The 23,831-nt window shown below is 43.4% G+C and overlaps 1 protein-coding gene across 1 annotated transcript in view; it reads left to right on the forward strand.

Annotated features, from left to right (window-relative positions):
* The window catches only part of PolE1 (DNA polymerase epsilon catalytic subunit 1), an 84,176-nt gene that overhangs the window by 44,772 nt on the left and 15,573 nt on the right, over positions 1-23,831 (forward strand). The window contains exons 29-41 of the mRNA XM_065455192.1: positions 1,093-1,328; positions 4,227-4,359; positions 6,023-6,119; positions 7,366-7,504; positions 9,426-9,532; positions 10,582-10,710; positions 14,053-14,219; positions 14,444-14,604; positions 15,468-15,643; positions 16,226-16,340; positions 17,542-17,795; positions 18,816-18,900; positions 22,822-23,025. Coding sequence (XP_065311264.1) covers positions 1,093-1,328; positions 4,227-4,359; positions 6,023-6,119; positions 7,366-7,504; positions 9,426-9,532; positions 10,582-10,710; positions 14,053-14,219; positions 14,444-14,604; positions 15,468-15,643; positions 16,226-16,340; positions 17,542-17,795; positions 18,816-18,900; positions 22,822-23,025 — 2,003 coding nt within the window. The remainder of the gene's footprint in view (positions 1-1,092; positions 1,329-4,226; positions 4,360-6,022; positions 6,120-7,365; positions 7,505-9,425; positions 9,533-10,581; positions 10,711-14,052; positions 14,220-14,443; positions 14,605-15,467; positions 15,644-16,225; positions 16,341-17,541; positions 17,796-18,815; positions 18,901-22,821; positions 23,026-23,831) is intronic.

A 23,831-nucleotide genomic window follows, 5' to 3' on the forward strand; every position in this document is an offset into this window, starting at 1 on the left:
AGCGTCTCAACACGCTTGCTGGCCCGTAAGGAATTCATAACCCGAAGGACCGCTCAGCGGCGCTCAATCGGACATTAATGCTTTCGCATTCACAACTCATAAGAAGAGCTTAGGCGTATCCTTGGATCTGATGACGCAATAAGCGCAGTCAACCATGGCGTTCAAGATTTACGGTGCCGTGCAATATCAACACATACATTTATCGGACGCTGTGAGCCATGCCGATGCATTTCTGTCAGCGTCATCTGCATAGCATGCACTGGCTCACATAGCCATGCTATCTGAGCTTCTTACAATTTGTTTAAGAGTGCTTACTGACAAAAACACTATCCACCAGGAGTGTTCTGTGGATTCGCAATATAATTTTTACTGCTTGAGCTTTGAAACTTCTTATTAAGAAAATTTGCGATTTAGTGAAGTTTTTCGTGGAAAGTACAGCTTTGTTATATGGAGTTGTGACTGTATTCATAACGATGCTCTACATGTAATGCTACATTTTCTTTTTCTAACTTTGTGCTGCAAAATGACAGGTAACATGGAACAGATAGGCTGCCCACTTATCTTCTTTATTTCATGTTGCATATCTGCCTATAGCATTGTAGTCACACAAGTCAACCAGCCAACTTCCCCTATTTTATTGCCTTAACCAGCACTTTCCCTGGTACCTTGATTTGGCCCCTCGATGCAGCAGATCATGCTTTGGTTAAAACCTTTCATCATTATTTGATTGCCAATTCGTTAGTGTGATGCATGCCTGCACAGTCCATGGCATGCATACAGGTGGCTCAGGAAAGGCATACAGCACAGTAACAATTTGTTTAGCGTGCTATGCTGAAAGGCTTTGTTCTAAGCTCAGGGATATGGCTGTGTAGTGTCTGGTTCATGCTAATATCGCAATGTTATTTTGTAAAGGTTACGGTACATGCCTCTCTTATAAGGTTTTTTTCATAGTATTATCTCCATAAACATTGAGTGTTTGTATCACACATTTGGAGTGTGCAATAAAAACTGTACTTGATAAGACATCTAGCAAGAGAGAATGTACTTGTGTTTCCATGGGTATCCATATGCTTTGCTTCTCTTAACAGGCAGAGATGATTGAGTGGCTACAGTTTCACAAGAAGAAGTGGGCACACCAGAAGCGGCAGCGGCAAGAACGTGTGAAGCGACTGAACCGTGGCGCCAACAGCCTTTCAAGTGCCACGGACAAGACTGCAGCAGCTCCCTCTAAAGGAGCTGCCATTCGGGCTGGCACATCTGGCACGCTGGGAAGTTTTCTGCGTAGGGCGCAGCGTAATCTTCTTGATTCACCCTGGCAAATTATTCAGGTTTGTTGTGTTTGCTGCTGCTACTGCTGCAGTGTTGCAGCTAGCAGCTTTCCTTCTTTAGTGCAGCCACTGCTACAGCTTTTTGCACTGCTGGGGAGTGACTCTGCAATGTTAAGTCTGTTGTAACTGAGCTTGGCCTAAAGGAGTGACAGCTGGTATGCATTCTTTTCTGGCTTTAATTAATGTCATTGTCATACTGTCATGATGCCCGGACGATCGTCATCAGACCTGTTAGTGCTGTTTTAGGTGGCACTCTAAAAGCCATGGCAAGCTGTGCTCTTATGAAGTGAAGTTGGGCTCTATAAAGTGAAGTTTATTTCATTCTTTTTGAGGGTGTTTGATAACTGAAATGAACAATGGCAGTTAAGGATTTTCTTTTAGCAGCCATCTAGAATTTTTTGTGTTGCCTTGTTCAGCTGTATGCAGTAAAATGCTAATAAAGATCTTATAAGGTTGCAGAAAATACTGGTTGTCATTTGAAGATTTCAGGAAACAAAAAAAATTTGTGAATTCACTGCTGATTCTGATACTCTCTAATGCGAAACTTGAACGCAGCTCTGTATGTGCTTTCATTTCACGATATATTGGCTGGCACAGACAATCTGTCTCATGTGGCGCGTTGCAAATGGAGCGAAGTATGGCGTGACTGCCTCAGTAATCGTGGGTACGATTCACAGCAGCCGCAGCAGACAGACCTCTGCTCATGCAGCACTTTGTTTCCATATATGGTATTAGTGGGCACGCTCTCCGCATGCCATCGGAGAACACACGACAATGCGCTACTTTGGCGCTACAGTGAAACCTCGTTATAACGAACAGCTAAAAAGTCGGAAATTAGTTCGCTATATCCATAATTCGTAATATAAAATTTCGTAAAAAATACATGCAAGAGGAGCAAAATTCAATCAGAGAAGGCACAGCAACTCGAACGATGCTTACTTGGGTCACGTTCATTTATTTATGCACAAAGAACTGCGTTATCGCGGCCTGCTTCTTGGTGTTGATCGCATTCCGTATCACGCCCTGTTCCACAGTTTGCAGGCACTCAACATGGGCAAACCCACTGCCCTCAATAGCACTGCAGCGGCGGTGCAGTAAATCCAACGCAGCACGTGCTTCTTGTGAAGTCGGAATGTTCTCATCGTCTACAGGGTCTACAATCTCGAGCTTGGTCTTTAACGTCAGCGCCACTCTTTTTGTCACATTCATCGCCATCACAGCACTACGCACACCCGCGCACCGCACTCGACACGACCACCGAAAGAGCCTCCACACAACGCTACGACGGCCACACCAGTGCTAACACTAAAACGCAAAAGCAACATTCGATCACGCCGCTGCCGCCGCTGCTGATGCGGCGTTGTCAGCGGTTGTGAGATGCGGACGATTTCTTTGGCTCTCAACTCTCGATGACGACGTGGCATCTGTGGCGCTGTCAGCGCCTGCGAGGTAGTCCTGAACGTTTGCTGCGCCGCACAACACACTTGTAGCAACGAAACCTGCCGCCTGCTATTAAAGTGAGATAGGGCTTGGCGTCGCGAAGTTCGTTATATCCGTTTTATGCCAAACCGCGTTCGTTATAGGAAGTTAAAAATACATGTGTTTGACAAAAATATTTCGGAAGAGTTCGATATATTCAATAATTCGTTATATGCGTGTTCGTTATATCGAGGTTTGACTGTATCTCGTAGCAGTCGTCCTCACAGAGCCCGTCTTGCACAGCACTATGCTTTTCTTCTCGTGCTTTTGCCATGCCCTCCTCCTCCGCTTTGCACCTTATGATTCTGCTGCACCCTTCTCCTCTGCTTTTCACTTCGCGTTCTCTTCACTATAGCCGTCTTTCATCCCTTGCTTCACTCCACGTTCTCTCTTTCATCCTTCCCCGTGCTTGTTCACTCAGTTACGCTGATGCTAAGCTCAACGCAGTAATGGGTGCATAAGAGCTGCGCTCTAAAGGTTTGTTACATTTTGCAGTGGCTGCCAGTACACAAATACTGGGGCACTCATGTGATTTCTGGGCCTTGACCTAAGCATATGCACTTGTGAGTTCCTACAGAAACTGCCTTGTTAACTTATGATACTAACGCTTGCTTTTAGGATTTATTGTGCTGGTACACAAAAGCTTTTGCCAGTTGATAGTCATTTCGAGGCAGTTCCTATATTTTCTCTCTCCTGTCCTCCCTTTCAAATTCCTTTTCTAACCAAAAAGATTATATTCGGATTACTGTCAAGGGAGCATCAAAATAAAATCCATGTAAGGTATTAACACGAAAGTGTTAAGGGTCCCGTGTCACAGAAAATCTGTCGTTGGCGTCCTGCGCCCAGCGTCGACCATATTGTGAACGAAAAATCATTCCGAACCACACACACCCAACCACCCAGGCCCTCCATGTAGCGCTAAGACGTTACTGAACTAATTGAATTTCTCAAAGTAAAATGCGTCAGAAAAATCGTGAAGTACAACTTACACACAGCCTACAGACATGATAGCGTCGGAATGTAATTTGAATGTACGAGAAAACATAATTCTGTTACGTGGAAACTCAAACACAAACCCCTTTTGCAGCATTTCTACCATTCACAGAGCGCTGCGCCCGGTTCCTTGCAACACCATTCAGATGGTGCTCGTCTCCGTGCATCCGTGGCCCATGCAAGACGCTTGTGTTTATACCAGAAAGCTCGCCTTCGTGCATAGCATTCACTGCCAGCATTTCCCAGTAAAAATTACAGTTACGTAAGTTGCAGTTGCCATGAAGTGTGGGACACAGTCAGGGATATTTGAATGCTATCACGTTCCACTCTTAAATCACTTTCCACTCTCATGTTCCACTCTCGAAGCTTAAGCGTCCTTCAAATTTATTGGAGCAGCAGTGTGCAACTTCATTTTCTGGTGTGCAGTTGGACCAGACGGGTACTCCTGGTGTGTTTCGGGTGTGGGCCCTGGTGGGAACGGAGCTGCACCAGCTGCGTCTGGTTGTGCCAAGGATCTTTTATGTCAACTCCAAACTGCCCAGGGAGGAAGAAAGCCTGAGTGAGAGCTTTGCATTTATATCTTACCTGCATCAATATAATGCAGTTTTAAAGTGAAGCTTTCTTTTCCTCTTCCTTCGACCTTTCCGCTGCACTGTGGCTGTCTTGCACGCCTGTTGATTGGTGGTTATGGCAATAATTTTGCAAGAATACCCCCTCCCTTTCCACTGCAGTGCCCTCATGCATTCTAATGTGGAATAAACGTGGTTTCATTCATTCATTCATGGCGTGCATGTATATAAATGACAGAAGTGTGGCAGAGAGGAAAGGCGACACGAGAAACTCGTTTGGACATTTCCAATCACATTGAGTGTGCACAATTGTCTCTGGAGCTCCCTGGACATTGCCAGGTTAGCCTCTTGACAGCTGTAATCATGCATGGCCCCCTGCAAAAGCATTGCAGAAACTGCAGCAACTTACCTTTCTACTAACGTGCAAGTCCAGAGGTGAGGTAGACAGAATGGTAGAGAGGAGGAGGGAGAGCAGGTATAAAACGGGTAGAACCAAAACAGTCGCAAAATGAGTGAAAAAGCCTTGCCACTTTTCGGGATGGGGGGGGGGGAGGGAAAAGGCGACATGTGAAGGCTAGGAAACGCTGCTACTTTAGAAATGACAGTGACCGCTTTAAACAGCGCTGCACAGGACACAGCAAAAGAACCACAGGACAGGCTGTGCCCTGTTTCATGCTGTTTAAAGCTGTTGTTTACGAGATGCACCAACTAGTCCAAGTGAACACGCTGTTATAACTTCATTCTCTGGTATCTTCACCTGAATCGCTACAGAGCCTTGAAATTTTCTGATCATGTAGAAAATTATGATAACCTTAGAGATGGAAAGTGCTGGTGAACTCATCAGTAAATCAAATAATCAGCCCTCTAGTCAAGGGATGACAATCCCGCTCATTTTTATGTTGAAAATGCTTCCAACAATATGGGACCACAACCACACAAAACTGCATGAATTGCAATGCTGCAATTTTCTCTTGTAAGCTGTTGCATGTCCTCCTCCTCCATAGCTCCTATAGAGTGGAAATTGATCTCCTTTTTAGGGGTGTGCGAATGTTCGAAAATTTCGAATACTATTATCGAATATTATATTTTTAATATTCGTATTCAATTCAAAAACTAGGTATTCGAAAACTTCATTTCATTTACGTGATGCCCTTACTTTAGTAACCTTTGTAGAAGTTCTCCTACCAGTACATTTTCTTCACACATGTTCCTTGCTTGTTTAGAACACATTTTCAACTGCTGTGATGGTGCAGTGACAGTGATATTCTGCAGCTGAGCACAGGCTAGCGCGTTCAATTCCCGGCCGCGGTGGTCGCGCTCCAATGTGGACGAAATGAAAAGAAATTCGATTGGTCAAATTTATTCAGGAATTCTCCACAGGGGCATCACTCACAGCGCCTGTGTTAGTCATTAAAATCAATCAATCAATCAATCAATCAATCAATCAATCAATCAATCAATCAATCAATCAATCAATCAATCAATCAATCAATCAATCAATCAATCAATCAATCAATCAGTGCACATTTTTACTGCAGTTTTTTTTCACTGGTGCAACAAGGTCCCAACTTGCATGGTTTTCCTGCTAGCTTCTGTTGGTGCAGGGAAGCGCCTTTGTTGTTTACTACCACTCCGTTACTGGCACTGTTGCAGTTTGGCGTAAGGTGATGCGTCACTTGCCGAGGTCTCATCCTGTGTACCACTTGTATGAGTATACAATAGAAGAGGCCACATTTCAACAGCGAACAGAGTGAGTTCTGAGGATTCTTTTTGTTCTTCCTTTTACTGCAGCATTTGCAGTTTTCAGTTTGTATGCAAAGTACTATAAAGGGTCACGGAAGCAACACCTTGGTGCCTGGAGGCATGGGCTGCGGCCCTGATGTCCCTGTGCCTGGGTCTGTTGCGCCCGCCGGTGCTGCGGGGTTGGCAGCCCAGCGAACCTTTATGCGTAGCTTGAATCCAAGCAGCAAGAAACCTTCTGCTGGTAATGGGTGCACTGAGGTTTTGCTTCAGTGGTCCTTTATAACATCTTTCCAAACTGACTTTAAACAGTGTATGTCTGGGATATAGTTAGTGCACCAACCAAGTATAGTTTGTTGTGGTATAGCCACATTGTTTTTTGGTCTGTTTCATTGTAGTCACCAGTTGGTGTGGTATTGGGATCACCTTTGTTTGAAAAATACGTGGTACGATATTGAACACCAAGCTTTGTGCCATTGACAGTTTAGGTTAACGGATGGGCACTTGCACTAGAATTCTTTGTCACTACTATTAATGCTTTCTGACTGTTATGATTGTTTGGGGGACAAGAAAGAGGAATATTAAGTTTAGCTGTATTAGTCAATTGTACAGTAGCAACATGGGCTATTATTACTGTGAGAGGAGGCGTGGTAAATTAAAGAAGATGCAAAAATTAATAGATGGGTGCTGCTGCATCATGAAATTTTCACACTAATTTGGTGTCATGTCATGGACTTCGACAGCCTCTTCTCAGGTCTCGTTAGTTGTTTATCGCAAAGAAAAAAAAAGGACTACATTATACCCTAAAGGAATCAGTTATTCAGCCTAGAAACTTCTGTGGACTTTTCTAGCATCAGAAATGGCCCAAATACTCTGAAACCTCTGATATCATGCTGACATCCTGGTGGTGGGGTTCTGGTCACGAAACTTGAAAAGCAAAATTCGGCCTGAATATTTCCAGTACTAAAGCTCACATTTTACCGCCAAATATTTGAGAATAGGAGCATAGAAAAACTTTTTACCGGTCTGAGCTGATGTGGTGTAGCTGTTTAGTGTCTCTTTAATGTAACAGAGAGCCAACATTGGGATACTGCATAGCAACTACAGAGGCTGTCAGATGTACAGTGTAGCTTTGTTATGGTACTTACGTACAAGTGAGCATAGGATAGGTCAATACGTAGTTGAATGAACACATAAAAGGAGTTGCTGTAAAAGCTTGAATGCATTCTCAAACACTTTTTTCCTTGCTTGCACAGGGACATCATGCAGGAGTTGTCAGCTCCGCACATTGAAGGCATCTATGAAATGCAAGTGCCCCTGGATTTTCGGGTCATGGCTCAGCTGGGATGCGTGTGCCTTGTTTCCAAGCAGCACTACAGGGATTATGCCAGCAAGGTACTGGGTCACTCCTAGCAAAAGCTTACAGTAAAATTCAGAAGTTAAAACCAGTCTTTATCAAAGGCAACAAAAGGCAGTGAAAATTCAATTGAATTTTGTGGAAAAAGTTTGTGAAGGCAGAGATTCTTGCTAAGAGGCAGGTTATGCCTTGGTTCATTGACCTTGCATGCTGAAGTAAGTGTGGAATATATTTCTGAATATGCCTAATTGCTTCATTGAGTAATGGAAACTCAGTGGAAAGTTAAACTTCACTAGAGTGGAAATTCCGGCTTATTGGTTATACATGATCATTTAATAACAGTGCATAAAACGAGGGATAAACAGAGAATACATATGCAGTGATGTGTATGTTTCATCTATGTTTGTCCCTCATTTTATTCACTGTTATTAGATGCTCAATAGAAAGGCACTGGGAACTTGACTGATTCTTATCAACTGTTTTATTTTTAAAACATTTTGGCAGAGATTTTTGCGAAAATGCAGGCACTGCTTCGTTTAGATGGTTTGGCACACCGGAGCAGATGCATGGCAAAAATATTAGGGGTGGGCAAATACAGTTAAACCTCAATACAACGAAGTACGTAAAATCAGCAATTTCCTTTGCTATATCGAAATTTCGTTGTATTGAAATTTGACCTTTTATGCAAATGAGTACAGTCGTTGTTTGATTTTTCTTGCATGGAAAGGGGCCGCAGAATTTTTCTAACTATCGGGAAGTCGAAAAAATCAAGTTGGAATGAGAAAATTTATTTTGGAAAATTTGGGAGTCTGCAACAAATGATATGGTTTCATGCCATGTTGACAATATCTTCGCATAGGTGGTACGAATTAAGCGAAGCCCGCCACGCTTTTGCATGCACTATGCTACCGCGGCTAATAGCGGCGCCTGCACTGGGACGGCGCTATCATGAAAAGCACCAGCAGCGGGGAGTGAATGCTTCTTCTGCCTCTTGTTCCAATGGTTCATCGAAACTCGAGATTATACGACCTTCAATAAATACTATAATGGTTGCTTGCTGGGCTAGTCGGTTCATTGCAACTTATGTAACAGCGCAAAACATAAGGAAGAATGTACGAGTCTAATGAGCTTTGAATGCTGGAGTAGATGTGTGGGAAAAATACACCTTTAAATTTGACTGATTACTTCCATTAGCTGCTTCCATTAGCTGTGATAACTGTTGTTAAATGAAAATATGTGTGTGCAACTAAGCGTATACATATTCTCCTTCAATTTTAGAGCTCGGAGGTGCAACATTGTTCAGTTCTCCATAGCACGCAGTGCACTTTTGCAAACAGATAGAGTACAAAGAAGATGCAAAGCAAAGAGTTTGTACAGTAAAACTTCATTTGGGCCTAGTTGGTACATAATTCTGAACTTAAACTTACATCGCAAACACTGGCACTGTGTGTTGTATCTTCCCTTTGTGGTCCGTCTTAGGTGTTTGCGCTGTAAGTTTAAGTTCAGAGTTTGTGCTAGTCAAATTACCCAAACCACAGCTACGCTTAACTGCTCCAAACAGTTTTTACCAGAATGAGGCTGGAGAAAATTGGGCTACTTAAGAGCACTGCACTGATGCTCATAATGTTTTAATTTAGTGTCCCATACAGTGCAGAAAAAAAGGGGGTAGGAGGACAGTGGTATTACTTAAAGTGCCTAGTACAAGTAACAGAACGCTGCATTATTGTGTGGGATGGGCGCCAATAGAAGGAAAATGCAGTCAAAGGCAGCAAAAGATACGGGGGAGCAATGAAATCGAGAAGCTTCATGGACTCACCCAACTTGGGATAGGGAGCAACTGGAAATCACTATGAGAGCGCCTTTACCTTGCAGTGCACTTAAAAATATGATCATGATGATAGTGACAATGAAGTAATGGCAACGTATTCAATAACACGAGTGCCTGCCTAATCTTTTCAGGAAACTGACACATTCAACTTTCGACATCTGGAGTTTGGCACACTGGCTCAGCATGAGTACCTGGAACCAGGTACCCTCAAGTACTTGTACCTCTACCATCACGTCGAGTAAGTGTAGCCACACTTGCATGCCAAGTATGGTCTGCAAGTGCTATTGCAGTGATGTCATGAGAGTTTGCAGTTCTTTTTTCTTGCCTTTCTTCATCTTTTGTTTTGTTGATTTTCCCTCATTTTGGTCTTGCAGTTCAAATGTAATTAGGTTAGTTTGTGTCTGGACAGCAACAGTAAGAACAAGTGGCAAGCATGGGCATAGATGCTGCATATTTATCATAGTTAGCACATCGTCAATGTAATGCCATGGGAAGGTTATTCTATTTTCTATCATGGTTATTTGAAATAATTGCCTCAAAAGGAAGGTTGTGGGGAATTAAGATTTGCAGATTTGATTGTTATAGGTTTGTACATATGCATGACTACACTGATGCTCATGTAGCAAAAAAATTCCTGGTTAAGTATATTTAAACCTAATTGTGCTCAATTGGTTAGTAAGTTTATATGAAGTATTATGTGCCAAGGGGCAGTGAAAGGTAGTATGCGACATCTGATAAGTACTATTAAGGATTTTACGTGTCACCATCAAGTACACGTTCTTTCCCGAACCATTGATCATTGGAATTCTCAGCCTGGCACAACTTGAACATTGCTGCTAAATTCGTTTTTAGATGCACCACCTAGTAGGTGTAGATAGTTTATGTGTTTTCTTGTATTTTGCTTTTGAATTTAATGCTGTTGCTTGGCACATACCGTATTTGTTCTTATGATCTACTCATTGCAATCCCACTCTTCCAATAATCCATTTTGGGCGGCAGCATGTACAAAAAATCGAGCTGATGTAGAAATCTACACAGATTTGCCATGTGTGCCGGTATGCTTTACGCACTTTATAAAATGAGGCACAACGGGAAAGTAAAAATAACTAAACAAATATTTCCATGCCATGAACTGTGCGTACTGTAGATTCACTGCTTGAAGAGCTCGCATTCAGAGCAGTCGTTAACGAAAGGGTTAGCTTTGGAAATGCCTGAAGAGATTTACTCTGGAATGTTGTCTCTGTTTCTCACTCATGATATTACTGTGCTGTCGTGCTTGTAATGCAGTGGCCAAAAGATGATGTTTGGTATGTTCCTGCCACCTATAAAGAAAAGTGTCATATTTGCTGTGGATACCGTGCGCTCCAACCAGATGCCAAACATGAGCACGCTGTACAAGGCTGAGCGCCAAGCCAAGTGAGTTGAACGGGGCTTATTTCCTTGTTCTTCTTCTTCTTCTTGCACTTATCAACTGACTTTTGTGTGTGAGGCCACTAACATCTACCATCTTTATCTGTGTATTCTCAGGACCAAGTGGCATTGTGGCGTTACAACTTAGTGGTACTTTGGCACCCATGGAGGTTGTCTTGAGATTCCTGTCTGTTTCTCTGCTTGTTGTCCTTCTCTACCATTTACCAATATCACATGTTGGCTGTGTGCTAGAAACTCATGGCATAGTTGGTAAACTTTGCCACTCACTCTCACCCTCTCCTCTGCTGGCTCCACTCTGCTATGCTCACCGCTCCTGGCCGAGTCTTTTCTTCTTAGGTAATTATTTCAGCAACCTCTCCTCCTAACCATTTCTGTACCTGCAATGTGCAATATGATATGTAAATCGGGTATTCATGTATACAAATGTGGCTCATTCACATTCACCAGACTCATTCACATTACATGCCGGGGTTGCATTTTGTGGTGGGTTTTGTTCAATACCATGTTGGGATGCAATAATAGCCTATTTGGTTGCAGAATAAATTGGGATTTAAAATTTGTGAGTGGCTGTGCGAAACTAAAAGTGTAGATTTTTCTCAGCAGGGGTATGGTGACGCTGTCACCAGTGTCACATTTTTTATATGTGGCATGCATATAGTTGTGGCACTACATAGCTCTTTTTAGCCTTGCATTGGCTGCAGATGATACTTAGTCATAATTTATTTTGGGTGAAATAGGTGACTACATTGCATCCATTTTCCATTACATTGAAAAAATTTAATGGAAGAGAGATTTCAACCTGGCGCCCTTATTTTACACAATATTGAGTCTATAAATTTACTTAAAGGGCCCCTGAAATGGTTCGGACAAATTTTGTAGACGCGTAGGGTACAGCTTAAGTAGAACATTCGCACCAAAATTTAAGTGAAGCATTACGTATTAATGGAGCTACAAGTGATTAGAAGTTACCCTCCTCCCCAGCCATGCTTTTCCTCCTCAACTCGTTCGCCGAGTGAGCGGGGCTAAGCTCCGCCTTCACTGGTCCTGCGTCACGATGCGACGTCACATCGTCCATTTCCGGTGGTTTTGGAGCCCGCCCCCGCCCGCGCGAAACCTCTCCGCTAGCCGCTTGGCTGTCGACCCCAAGCGAGAGCTATCGAAGCAGCGTGCGTTGCGAGCATTCTGTCGTAGCGCCGAACGTGTCTGGTATTCCGTTAACCACAGGCAAGCTGGTCATTTCGGCAAATGACTGGAGGCATAAACTCAAGCTGATGAAGGAACTTTGGCGTAGACGTATGTGAGCGGCCTGATCGGTCTGCACGGTCCAGACACTTGTTGGTGCAGCGCTTAACCAGCCAAACAAAGTGCTAATATTGCTCTAACCAAGTGTAAATCCTTTTAAACATTTATAAAAACAACGTGTTGATGATTACACTCCTGCGAAAAATACGCACCAGCAGCAAAGAAGAATACGCTTCGTTGCTGCTACTGTGTATGGTTGAGCTCTATGCCACCAGGTGGCTGCACCGTGCAGACCATTCACATTTGCCCTTCTGCTCATCTCGGCTCGTCCCGTTACGGCACAGTCAAGCGGCCAGACCTTGTCCCCTTGAGCTTACGTTTGCCCTAATACGGGACTCGCGAAACGCTATTGCGTTACTAATCTTCCGGTGTAAAGTGACGGCCACAAACGCGCAAATCCTGGCGCCGATCGGATAGCGGCAGTCCGATGCGCAGCAGCCAGTTCGCTCGTACGCTGCCTTGCAGAGGGACACGATGTCGCAGCTTGATATATTGCCAGTCGCTACGTTTGCAGTCCACAAGGCAACAAAGTCGAATCATAGTGCTCGCGAAAAGACTGTGACCAACTCTGACAGCGGAGCTCTCGTCAAAATGGAGTACGTTGTAACACAAGCAGACGACACTTGCTGTGTGCCGGAAGTGCTTAAGTGTACTGAAAAATTGTTTTTGTGCATTCTGTTTATGCTACTTTCTTTTTATAAAAACAAATTAACTAACATTCCAACTATTACGAAGATCATTTGTTTACCATAAAGTTGGAAAAATTATCGATCACGCGCCCTGGTCAGCCAATCGGGTAGCTCGCCCCACTGACGTCATATGGGTGATTTCGGTCATATGGGTAGGGGCGCCTTAAAATTCCGCCGAGCAGTGCGCTGCGATCGGCAGCGATGTGCATTTTTAAAGCTTTATAATAAATTACACGCTTTACGCAGAGCACTTAGATGTGTCAATTAATGATCAGAAGGACCTACTCTAACGACTCACTATGTTTGTAGAAAATTGTCAAAAGCGTTTCAGGGTCCCTTTAAGGTTGTGCACATAAATTCTGATTTTCAGTCAAATCTTGATATAGCAAGCACAGGTTAATGAAATATACGGTATAATGAAGCAAATCTAAAGTTTTTCTCACATGGGGGTGAAGTGCGAAAACACCCATGTACTTAAAGAACCCCAGCTGGTCCAAATTTTCGGAGTCCCCCCCCCCCCCCTCCCCCCCCCTTACGGTGTGCCTCATAATCAGATTGTGGCTTTGGCACATAAAACCCCATAATTTTTAGTCTTTTTCACGGATATCAATGTGTGACAAATACTATATGCTTAATATTGGATATAACAAAAGTAGTTTCGTGTTGAAATACGACTATACTCCAAATTTAGGCATGCAAAACTGCTGCTATAACTGTGTATAGTCCCAGCATAAAAAGATTAGCGCAAGTGTCTGGTGGCCGAAGCGGCAAAATTGCGACATGCAGTGCTGTATTTCCCGAGCTCGCTAATAACGAGAGTGCCAGGCACATTCCATTTTCCAAAGCAGGGGTGGCCTACCCATTCGAAAGCTGATATATGCCTCATTTTTTGGCCAAGCTATGCACCAATGAAGCTGCGCAACAAGGCTACAGTAAAGAAACTACCATCTCTGATAAATGACTGCACGTGAACAATAAATATATGGGCTCACGTGTGCAGCCTCATTGGTGCATAGCTTGGCCAAAAAATGAGGCATATGATGGCTTTCAAAATGCGGGCTTTCAGATGGGTCGGTTTCTGCCAGCCACCCCTGCTTTGGAAAATGGAATGTGCCTGGCACTCTCGTTATTGGCGCGCTCGGAAACAACAGTGCTGCATGTTGCAATTTCGCCGCTCTGGCCACCAGTCACTTGCACTAATCTTTTACCGCTGGGACTGTACATTTGAACTTCAAGTAGTCTTAGGTTATATGTTGACAGAGCATTTACAAGTTTCTGCATTCCATGTTTCGTTTAGACATCTTGAACAATTCAGTTAAGCCTAATGCCTTTCCAGGATCGAACGAGGCACATCAGCTGACCTACTTCCTGAAGACGGCTATGCATTTGAGGTGCGAGTGGAAACAGATGTCCGCCTGGTGCATCGAGCTATACAGAGAAGCTTAGCGCTATATCGAGACGAAAAGAGGGGGCCAACAATGGTGGCTGTACAGAGCTGTGTTGGTGAGTTTCATGTCCAGCTGATTCTGTCAGGCTCCATTATAGCTGGAACTTTTGTTGTTGCATGCGGCAATCAGTTAGCCATAGTAAACACTTGGACTCCTCATTGCTGTCTCTCTGCCCAAGTGTGATATTCATAACCATAAAATGTTTTATCTAATTGCTCAGAACATTGAAAAAAGGGCATTAGTGAAATTCATTCTCTTGTGCTTTCTTTTCTTCAACAGCCCTGGAGGAGTTGAAGTTGGCTATGCCTGGTCTCTTTGAATTCCCTGTGGTACCGATGCATGTTGATGATAAGGAGGACCTTTATCGTGTGCTTGAATGGCAGCGAGTTGGGGCCAAAGCCATGATTAGGCATTACCTCAACGTAGAAACTATTCTTACGGTATGTTAACTGTACAAGTTGCTTTATCTCATGCCTCATCTATCATCATGACTTCACTCATTCAAATTAGAAGCTATTTTAGTGGTATGTTAATTGTTGAAAAGCTTTAGTTAATGCCTCATTGACACACATACTTCGATGTGTAGTGGCTGAAATCAGACCCAAGGGCATTGTTACATTTGCAGCCATTGCATCCAGCAATTATGTCACAAAAACTTAACAAGGCTTTCTAAATTTTGTGATGTGAACTTTTTTGAAGGATGCTTGAGCTGGACTGTGTGGTAGTTCTGGCCTTAACTTCATTTGCCTTAATTGTGACTTTTCAGCCTAAAAACAGTGCTTATTTCATATTGGCAGCACGTGGTAATGCATACAACTTTAAGTTTTTCAGTAATGTTCAAGAGTGATTAATTACGTACTGCTTTTTACTGAAAGAGAAATGTAACTGTACGAATAAATTTTGAGGTCTAAAGTACATAGTGGGTATTTAAAACGATGCCAAATATGCTATGAACAAGATGTTCATGGGAAGGTGAGACTTGAAGTGATCGGCGCTGATTAAACGTGAGATGTCTCAGGCTGCAGCCAACATTTCGACAAGGGGACTTGTCTTCGTTAGGGCCCACTGACAAAGGCAAGTCCTCTTGCCAAAATGTTGGCTCTAGCCCGAAACACCCCTTGTTCAACCACTGCCTAGCACCGCCTCTGCAGGGTGTCAATCAGAAACAACTGGAAGTGTCAATATACCTGTTGAAGTAAGCTATTTTCTGTGAATATCTTTTTGTGTGCAGCTTGTTTATGGTGCACATGTGACAGATGTTCTCTGTGCTCGGTAAATGTGTATCATGTTGACTTTTCTGCAGACAATGCTGGAACAGTGTCGCTACTTCCACGTGCCTCTGGGAAACCTGCCAAGGGATGCCATCATGTTTGGTTGCGATCTCTTTTATGCACGTCATCTGCAGAGGCAAAACTTTGTCCTCTGGTGCTCAGAGACAGACAGGCCAGACTTGGGTGGCAAAGAAGCTGATGACAACTGGTGAGACCAGGATTCAAAGCTTGAACTTTATTGTACGGAAGTTGTACAACGTAACTGATATGTTGTAGTGTTGGGTTGCAGCCGTGTATTATTTTCATACTGTTTCGCACTATCTCGTACCAGTGAGTCTGCCTCACTTGTCATGTTTAGTAGCGTTTCATGCTAATTAGCCTGCTTCCTTTGGCACTTTCTTCTGCTCTTAAACAGACACTATAAAAATATTATCTCATTGGGAAAAAGGAACCTATTAATTACAAAAATTTCATTTAAAGGCCAAATTTTAGTTTTTCACAGAAATTTGCATCTTCACAGACATGACAATATTTCTGTATACACTAAAGCAAACAATCCAATAATAAGTTAACAGAACTCGACTAAGCACTGCTTAAAGCTTGTGCATAACGGATAATACACTCCATATGTATCAGCTATGTCAACAGCTGGTCAGCAGGTCCATGTTTTTCTAGACAATCTGCACATTAGCACTCTTGCTTCCTGTGTGGTGCATAAAGTTGCTGGGGTATTATAGCCTGCAAATCTTGCCTATCTTGGATTGCATCGAATGAAAGATTTCCATTGCAGCCTCCTAGCTGAAGCAGACATGGCATCTGTCTCTGAAGTCAACAACCCAGGGGCCTATACCACGGTGTGTGTTGAGATGGATCTCAATGGCTTGGCTGTGACTACCATACTTCAGGTATGCACAAAAAATTTTCACAAATGAAACCTTGGAGGGCATGGTAACCTGTCTTAGTTTACCTGTAGTTGTTTTGAAGCCTAGAACATGAATCAGATGCTCATGCATGTCTTTGCCATGTTTGTGAACGAGCCCAATTGCATTACATGTCAATTAGCATTTCAGTGAGGCCTTAGCACAGTATGTACTTCATTTACTTTTATTTCCTATAGGCTGTCTTTTGTTCCAACATTGCTAACTCGGTGACACTCTGTGCAGACCATTTTGCTGCTACTTTCAAACGCAGCACTTATAGCATTGGCTGGAGTCTGTTTAATCTTAAAGAAGACCAAAGGGAAACTCCTGTATATATATATAATAATAATAATATCTGGGGTTTTACGTGCCAAAACCACTTTCTGATTATGAGGCACGCCGTAGTGGAGGACTCCGGAAATTTTGACCACCTGGGGTTCTTTAACGTGCGCCTAAATCTAAGCACACGGGCGTTTTCGCATTTCGCCCCCATCGAAATGCGGCCGCCGTGGCCGGGATTCGATCCCGCGACCTCGTGCTCAGCAGCCCAACACCATAGCCACTGAGCAACCACGGCGGGTTGTATATATATATATATATATATGAAACATTTTTATTTGTGCTTGAATTATCTATGTGTATGCTGTCTTGTGCTTAGTGTTGCGCGATATTGTCATGTAGGATGGTGGATGACCAAACACTGCCGGAAGTGCGAGTTAAAAATCAAACTCTTTAGTATGTGTCAAGAAACACGAGCAACACCCAAATCACAACAATAGCGGCAAGCACATTTGTCAGTCGTCAAATGTAAACACATGGGTTGAATTTGTCTGCTATTTATACACGTATAACTGTACATTCCGAACTACTAATCGCTGGTACTCATGTACATTCAAGAATGTGCAACGCTATTCACATCACGTGCGCAATCTGGTCATACAAGTCTGTTTCACTATAAGATTGGTGACAGCACTAAATCAATTTTAGACACAGTGTATACATGTCCTCCGCCTTGTGATATTTTGATAACAGTGATGGTTCATTGAAAAACGGTCACTGGCAAGAAGTAAGACAATGTGGTGATATGCTTAAGGCATAGGTGCTAGTGCTAACTAACACAAATAAGTGTAATAAATAAATAAATCAATCAATCAATCAATCAATCAATCAACTCTTCTCTTTGCAGTCTCAGAACCTGACAGAGCTGGAAGGCGTGAGCTCGAGTGTTGCTTTTGATTCTGGTGGTGGAGCAAGTGTTTCACTAGACAGCATGGTGGGTGGGCATCAACAGGGTGCAAACCCATCGTTGACCAGCTACGACGATGTGGCCCTCTCGGCCAGTGCTTTCCGTGTGCTTCGGGCCATGGTGGCAGGATGGATGCGGGACGTCGCAATCTATCGTAACGTGTTTGCAGACTACCAGCTGGCTCATGTCTTTCGGTACTTTTTGGCCCTTTCTTTCTTTATTTAATTTGCATCTTAGATACATAGAGAAGTAGGGATTTAATTATCCTCCTTAGCATTCTGTGCACGTCTTTCTGTTATACTATATGAATCATGAGAAAGGAACCACCACTGCACAGTAATTATTTCATTGACATGTTTTTCTATAGTGTGGTGCTCACTTATTAGATGTTATTTATATGGTCACATTGAAGCACTGTACGAACGTGAAATTTCCAAAAATTTAAAAGGAAATGCTGTCGTTGGCTGCATATCACTTGCCCATAACTATGAGCAAAACGAGAACAAGGTGAAAGCTGGAGCCAACGTTGTGACAAGTGGACTTGTCTTCTTCAAGGCAACATACATGTCACCTTGTATTTCCATCTCCCAACTTCCCCCTGTTTGCCCATAACTAATGGCACAAGGTTGCCCTCTCCTTTTTTCCATTGAGGCACGTAATCACACAGAGCACGATTATGAAAAGGAAAATGCAAGTGTGTGGGGTGCGCTCTATGGCAGCTGGGGAAGGCTCCACAGCTATTTGCGGCAGCTACTGGTGGCTGGAAGAACTGTGCATGCCAAGCCACGGCCTCGCTCGAGTGAAGAGAGCTCAAAGCAGCACCTGTAGCTGCTTCTAGTGCCCGTCAATACCCCTCCAAGCCATCTAGTGATGGCACTGTAAGAGGCCTCACACATTTTCTTTCATGCAGGTGCCCTGTGTACCTTCGTGAGCTGTAGGTAGAGTGGTTTACAAAACAATGCTTTCTTGCTGTTACCACCAGTAGTTAATTGTACAGACATTGCGAAAATGATGTTGACATTAATTTAGATGACTCGCAGTGTCTACAACGAGTAAACAGTGAATATGACAAATGGACACTTGGCCATCTGCTCTATTTGTATGCACAAATGGCTTTAAGTGTGCACCGTAGCCATAGTTGTTTTGTTACTGTTGTGTTAAGCAGTGGTAGTACATAGAATTCTTGTTATCCTCGTTTTTCTCCACATTTTTAGATGGCTGAAGAGTTCGCAAGCCTTACTGTATGAGCCTGTGCTGAAAAGGATTCTTAACAACCTCATGAAAAAGATGTTCACGCAGGTGAGGAATCGCAACACATTTCTTTTGCTCTTCTGGAGGGTCACGGTAGTTGCAGGGCAAGGTTTTGGTTGTATGAGCATCAATTTGGGATCACCATGCTCATTCATCATCTTAATTTATATTGTGCATGTATTTCTCATAAGCACAGACTCCTAATGATTAAGCTTCTAAAGCTTTTTATTTTTCGGCTTCAGAAGTAAACATATAGAGACACATGTTAATATATATTTTGTGGGAGCTGTGGCCCTATCAACAGCTAAGGAAACAGTTAATCTCAGTACATCCATAGTTGGTGCTCACTTAAATTACGAAAACAAAATTTTCATGCTATGATGACATTTGTAATACAGTACTCTCATTAATTTCACTCCTGTTAATTAGATCCCACTAGAAGGTCCTGGCAGGTTTCCATACATGTTTATGTGCCCGAGTTTTTGTTATTTCGGTCCTAAAGTTGGTTTTTGAGAGATAAATTGAACTTGACTGGTCAGCACACACCCACCTGACCCCTGTGGCGACTCCAATAATGACCTCTTTAGGGGCAGTGTCTATTTCGGTGGAGCTTGGGAAACAGCAAATGAACTGAACACATGTCATCCCATTAAAGCTGCCTATTTTCAGCCTGTCTTGGGAAGATTTCCAAGTGAAAACGGTACCTCACAATTAATGATTACTACACCGACCCAATTCTAACACAGATGCCTTTTGCTTACGAGAAAACTGGGCTGAAAGTTGCTTGCTCGGTACATTCGGATATGGGACCAAAACCCTGTTTGCAACAGCTTACTGTCAGAGCCAGCTTAGTCAGCATCATCGCCACTACAAGACAGCGACAGATGAAGACCTTGCATAGCATGGCAGTGATGTCGTGCCGCTTTCAGTCTTCGATTACAAAAGCTCATTTGAAACTTGAGTTATTTTACATGCTAAACTAGCAGCAACGAGTTGCATCACATGTTTTTTGGCTGTCTGGAATATTGCTTGCTTCGCAGGACAACTAGTGAAGTGGTTTGTCTAGGTGTAGGCCGCCATCCTGTTTGCAGCTGCTGCAAAATCGTTCAATAAATCCAGAATATCAAACGCATAATGGACCGTACGGAGGATGTGTGGTGTGTTCATAGGCAGAAATGAAGTGCTTTCATGGACTGATAACGGTGGACATTAGGCGTAAAAGAATTTCTATTCTGTTTAGGCAAAGTTAGCTGGTTTCACCCTTTTCTTATTACAGAGTCGGAAGCATGCTACACTTTTCTTACGATAAAATCGGGTGTGCATTAGATTTCTACTTTCTTTAAGCTTTAATGTCATTTCTACGTTAGTTTTTTACTTTGAACACACAGAAAGTTCAATTTGGGGGCACATTAGAATCCAGCAAATAGTGCCAAATGAAGCAGCGGTGTGTTTTGGCATTTTGTCTACATTTTGTTTTATTCGGCCTGCCGGATAATTCAGTCGATTTTGTCGGCCCCGTCAGGTTTGAGCCAGCGGAAGTAAACAGTACTTATTAGGGGTGTGCGAATATTCAAAACTTTTGAATAAGAAATTGAATAGTGGCCTATTCGATTCGGTCCTCGAGTTGAATAGTCACTACTTGTAAATGTGAGCATTTTTCATATACGTTGTGATTATTTCAAAATGCCAACTGCATTCAAGTAAACACGAAATTAGAGCAAAAGTACGGTATATTTTCACCCTTGCAGGCATAGTATAGACATATAACATGAAAATTTGTGTAGTGGAGCAGGCTACGTCACTTAGGTGGCCATACTTTACAGGCTGTACAGCAATCATTCGCACTCTCTCAAGCGCCCTGTGCATGCAAAAAACTACTTGTTTGCTCCTAATGCTCCGTTTGTGCTTTTAATAAACAATGCTTAATAGTGGCTACAATTGAATCACATACATTCGAATGCACTTAATTCGAACTTCCGGTTTATTCGAAATGACGCTGTAGTCCCGTCAAAGTTATGTGTTTTCTGATGGGCGAAAATGCCCGGTAATTCAAAGGTGCAAGCATTTGCGACAGTTAATTTGAACATACCGCATTCTGACAATGCTCTCAGCACTGCGCCAAATCACGCAGCGGTGCCTTCGACCAGCATTGCTCTGAACTCGCCACAGAGCTCAGGAGAGACCCCTCAACACCGCATGCGAGGTTCTGTATAAAGTCCAAGGGTAAAAAAAACCGTCACCGTGCGCCCTACGCGGCATGTGTGAGTGAAAGCATGTGAAAGGAGTCGACGATTGTGGCTCAATCTCGCCCGTGCAAAGGAGATGGAGTGTGGAGGAAGCGCGGTGTCTTCCATCGTGTGCGAGGCACCTAATGTTGCGAGGCACTGCTGGGAGGGGGGCGGCGTTCTATTCCAGCTGCAACTGCGCATGTGGTGGCTGCGCACAGTCATGCAGCTGTACCTTGAGAGCAATCTGCATTGGGGGCAGAGTCTAGGTGCGTCAGTGGTTCATAGCTTTGTGCATGCTTTGTGTTCTTGGTACTCACTTTTCGTTGAAGCGATAGACAGCATGAATGTCACTTCACTCGCTGCTGCTGCCGCGTTTCCTCATGCCAGAGTTTTGACAATGAGTTTCCGCCGTCGGCGAGTGAGATGTGTTCATGTTTGCTTGTGCGTGCGTGGCACCATGCTTGTTAATTTAGTTGGTATGCCTACGTTTACAAGTTTATACGGCTGATAAAACTACTATCCTTGCTTCATATCCTGTCCACTAATTTGCTATCGCAATCGATGCTTCGCCTTTCGAGCGGTTGTGAGAGAGGTTGTCGGAGACAGTGCGCCAGATCTGATTCTGTACAATAAGACGAACCCTGAATGCAAGGATGCGAAGGCGGCACCCAGCACCTCATTCTCCTTATCTTTTGCATGCAGTGACGCTGCGACAGAAGAGAGCACACCAACATGATTATTATCAGTGGAAACGACTTTGTCATCTTCATAAGACATGGCATGTTAAGAATGCAGGATGAAGAACGTAAACGCAACGTTGATCTGTCAGCAGACAAAAGGAAAAGCATGCGAGCACGCAGAGGGAAGCAGCGGCGGAGGCCCAGCCCGGCCTCAACAACTCCACCATGGCAGTCTTAGGTGGCAGTAAGCCTAGGTGGCAGAGGTAATTCAAGCTGGCGGGAAAGCAAATTCGCTTCCCTCTCGCCCCTCCTCGCAACTGCGCTCCCCTCGGCCTGCCTCTCAACTCACTCGTAACTCTTTCACCTTCAGTGGTCTTTGCATGCGCCTGCCTCTGCGCTGGCCTGGCGACAGCTTAGCCTGCTACCTGAAGTTTCGTGTTCTGCCATTATTGGGAAACGAGCATTGGCTGGTGCGGGCAGTTTCATGGTACTCACTCACTGTATGCTTGCGCGTCGCGATATTTCAAGACTCGTACTGTTCGAGCATTGTGCTATGGTGCATGAGTACTTCAAGAACAAGTCCCCCTTTTAATTCGAACTTCTTTTAATTCGAACAAACTTTCGGGACCCTCTGAGTTCAAATTGTCGAGATTTGACTGTATGTGATGACAGAAACTTGCTAACTTTAAGAATATTGGAATGTGACCATCGTTTTATATTAATTGTGATAACAACTTTTAATTATTGGAAAACTATTTGAAACATATTCAATATTCGATTTGCTTCTCTTGGGGCACCATTCGATGCGTATTCAATTTGGTCTCAGAAATCAAAAGAAGTGTGGTATACATCATATTGTAATGCAGTAATGAAAGTGCCTAAAATATATTCACGCTATTTCCTTTGGATTTATGCATGCAAGATTGGTGCAACACAGTTTGCCAGCATATATAAAGAAGTGAATGAGCCTCCTTTTTTTCACTGATAAAAATGTGTGTTGGCGTAAGGTAATTAAACGTCACCCTCATTTAATTCTTTGCGCTGTGTGGCTTGAATTCCAGCTAGTGATGGAGTTTGAGCGCCTGGGTATGGTGGTAGTTTATGGAAGCACAAGCCGACTGGTGCTGTGTACCAAGCGTCGCCGACTGCCGGATGGCCTGGCCCACGCCGACTATGTCATCAGTGGCATCCGTGGTCGCGAACTCTTCCACAGCCTTGACCTGTCTGTGCGTGCCGCCTGGCAGCTTCTCCTCTGGCTGGACCCGGTACGATATTCTTGCTTCCTTGTATTGTTAAAAGGACGTTCCAAGGCAAACTCTTAATCTGGTTAGAGCAATACATCACTATTATGGAGTTTTGCGAGCTTGTGCTCAGCTCAGGAAAATCACTTACCTATATTAGCAGAGAAAATTGCACTTTAAAGGGACACTAAAATGAAAAATGATTTCTTCTGCATCAATAAATTACCGTTCTACAACACCAAAAACGCCACTGTTACAACGATAAGACGTTTGGTAAGCCAGAAAAAGCGCAAGAACGAAATACAGGTGGCGACGCCAATTTAAGCTCCCGCTCCTGGGGGCTGTGACGTCTTGGATTTTGATGGCATCTTCTAGGGCCGACTAACTATATATAGCGGTACAGATTGACTACATTGTGTTCTGAAGGAACCAAAAAATAAGCATGGCAAGTTTCGGGAACCTTTACTCTGCCAACGCGACCCAAATGCGAAAACACACTTTGAAATCCCTGACGTACCGGCGCTGGGGTTTTGGCGCGAAATTCAAATACTGATACTTGGACATTCATTTTCTCATCTAATAATCAAACTATTTTTTTTTAAATGACTGCCTGCAGGGTTCTCAAACAATGCTTCATTAGTCTAAGCTGATTTATTGTTTCGTTTTAGTGTCTCTTTAAGTCCAGGCTTTCTCAAGGTAGGACTGCAATAACATCATTGCATGATGTTGTGTGATTTTTGTTGATTTGAGTTGATAATAGCTTTTCGTCTGCAAGCTTACAAGCTTACAACACACGTGATATCTTCACAGGCGAATAAGGGCAGTGCTAA

Source organism: Dermacentor albipictus, chromosome 4, assembly GCF_038994185.2.
Source record: "Dermacentor albipictus isolate Rhodes 1998 colony chromosome 4, USDA_Dalb.pri_finalv2, whole genome shotgun sequence".
NCBI lineage: Eukaryota > Metazoa > Arthropoda > Arachnida > Ixodida > Ixodidae > Dermacentor > Dermacentor albipictus.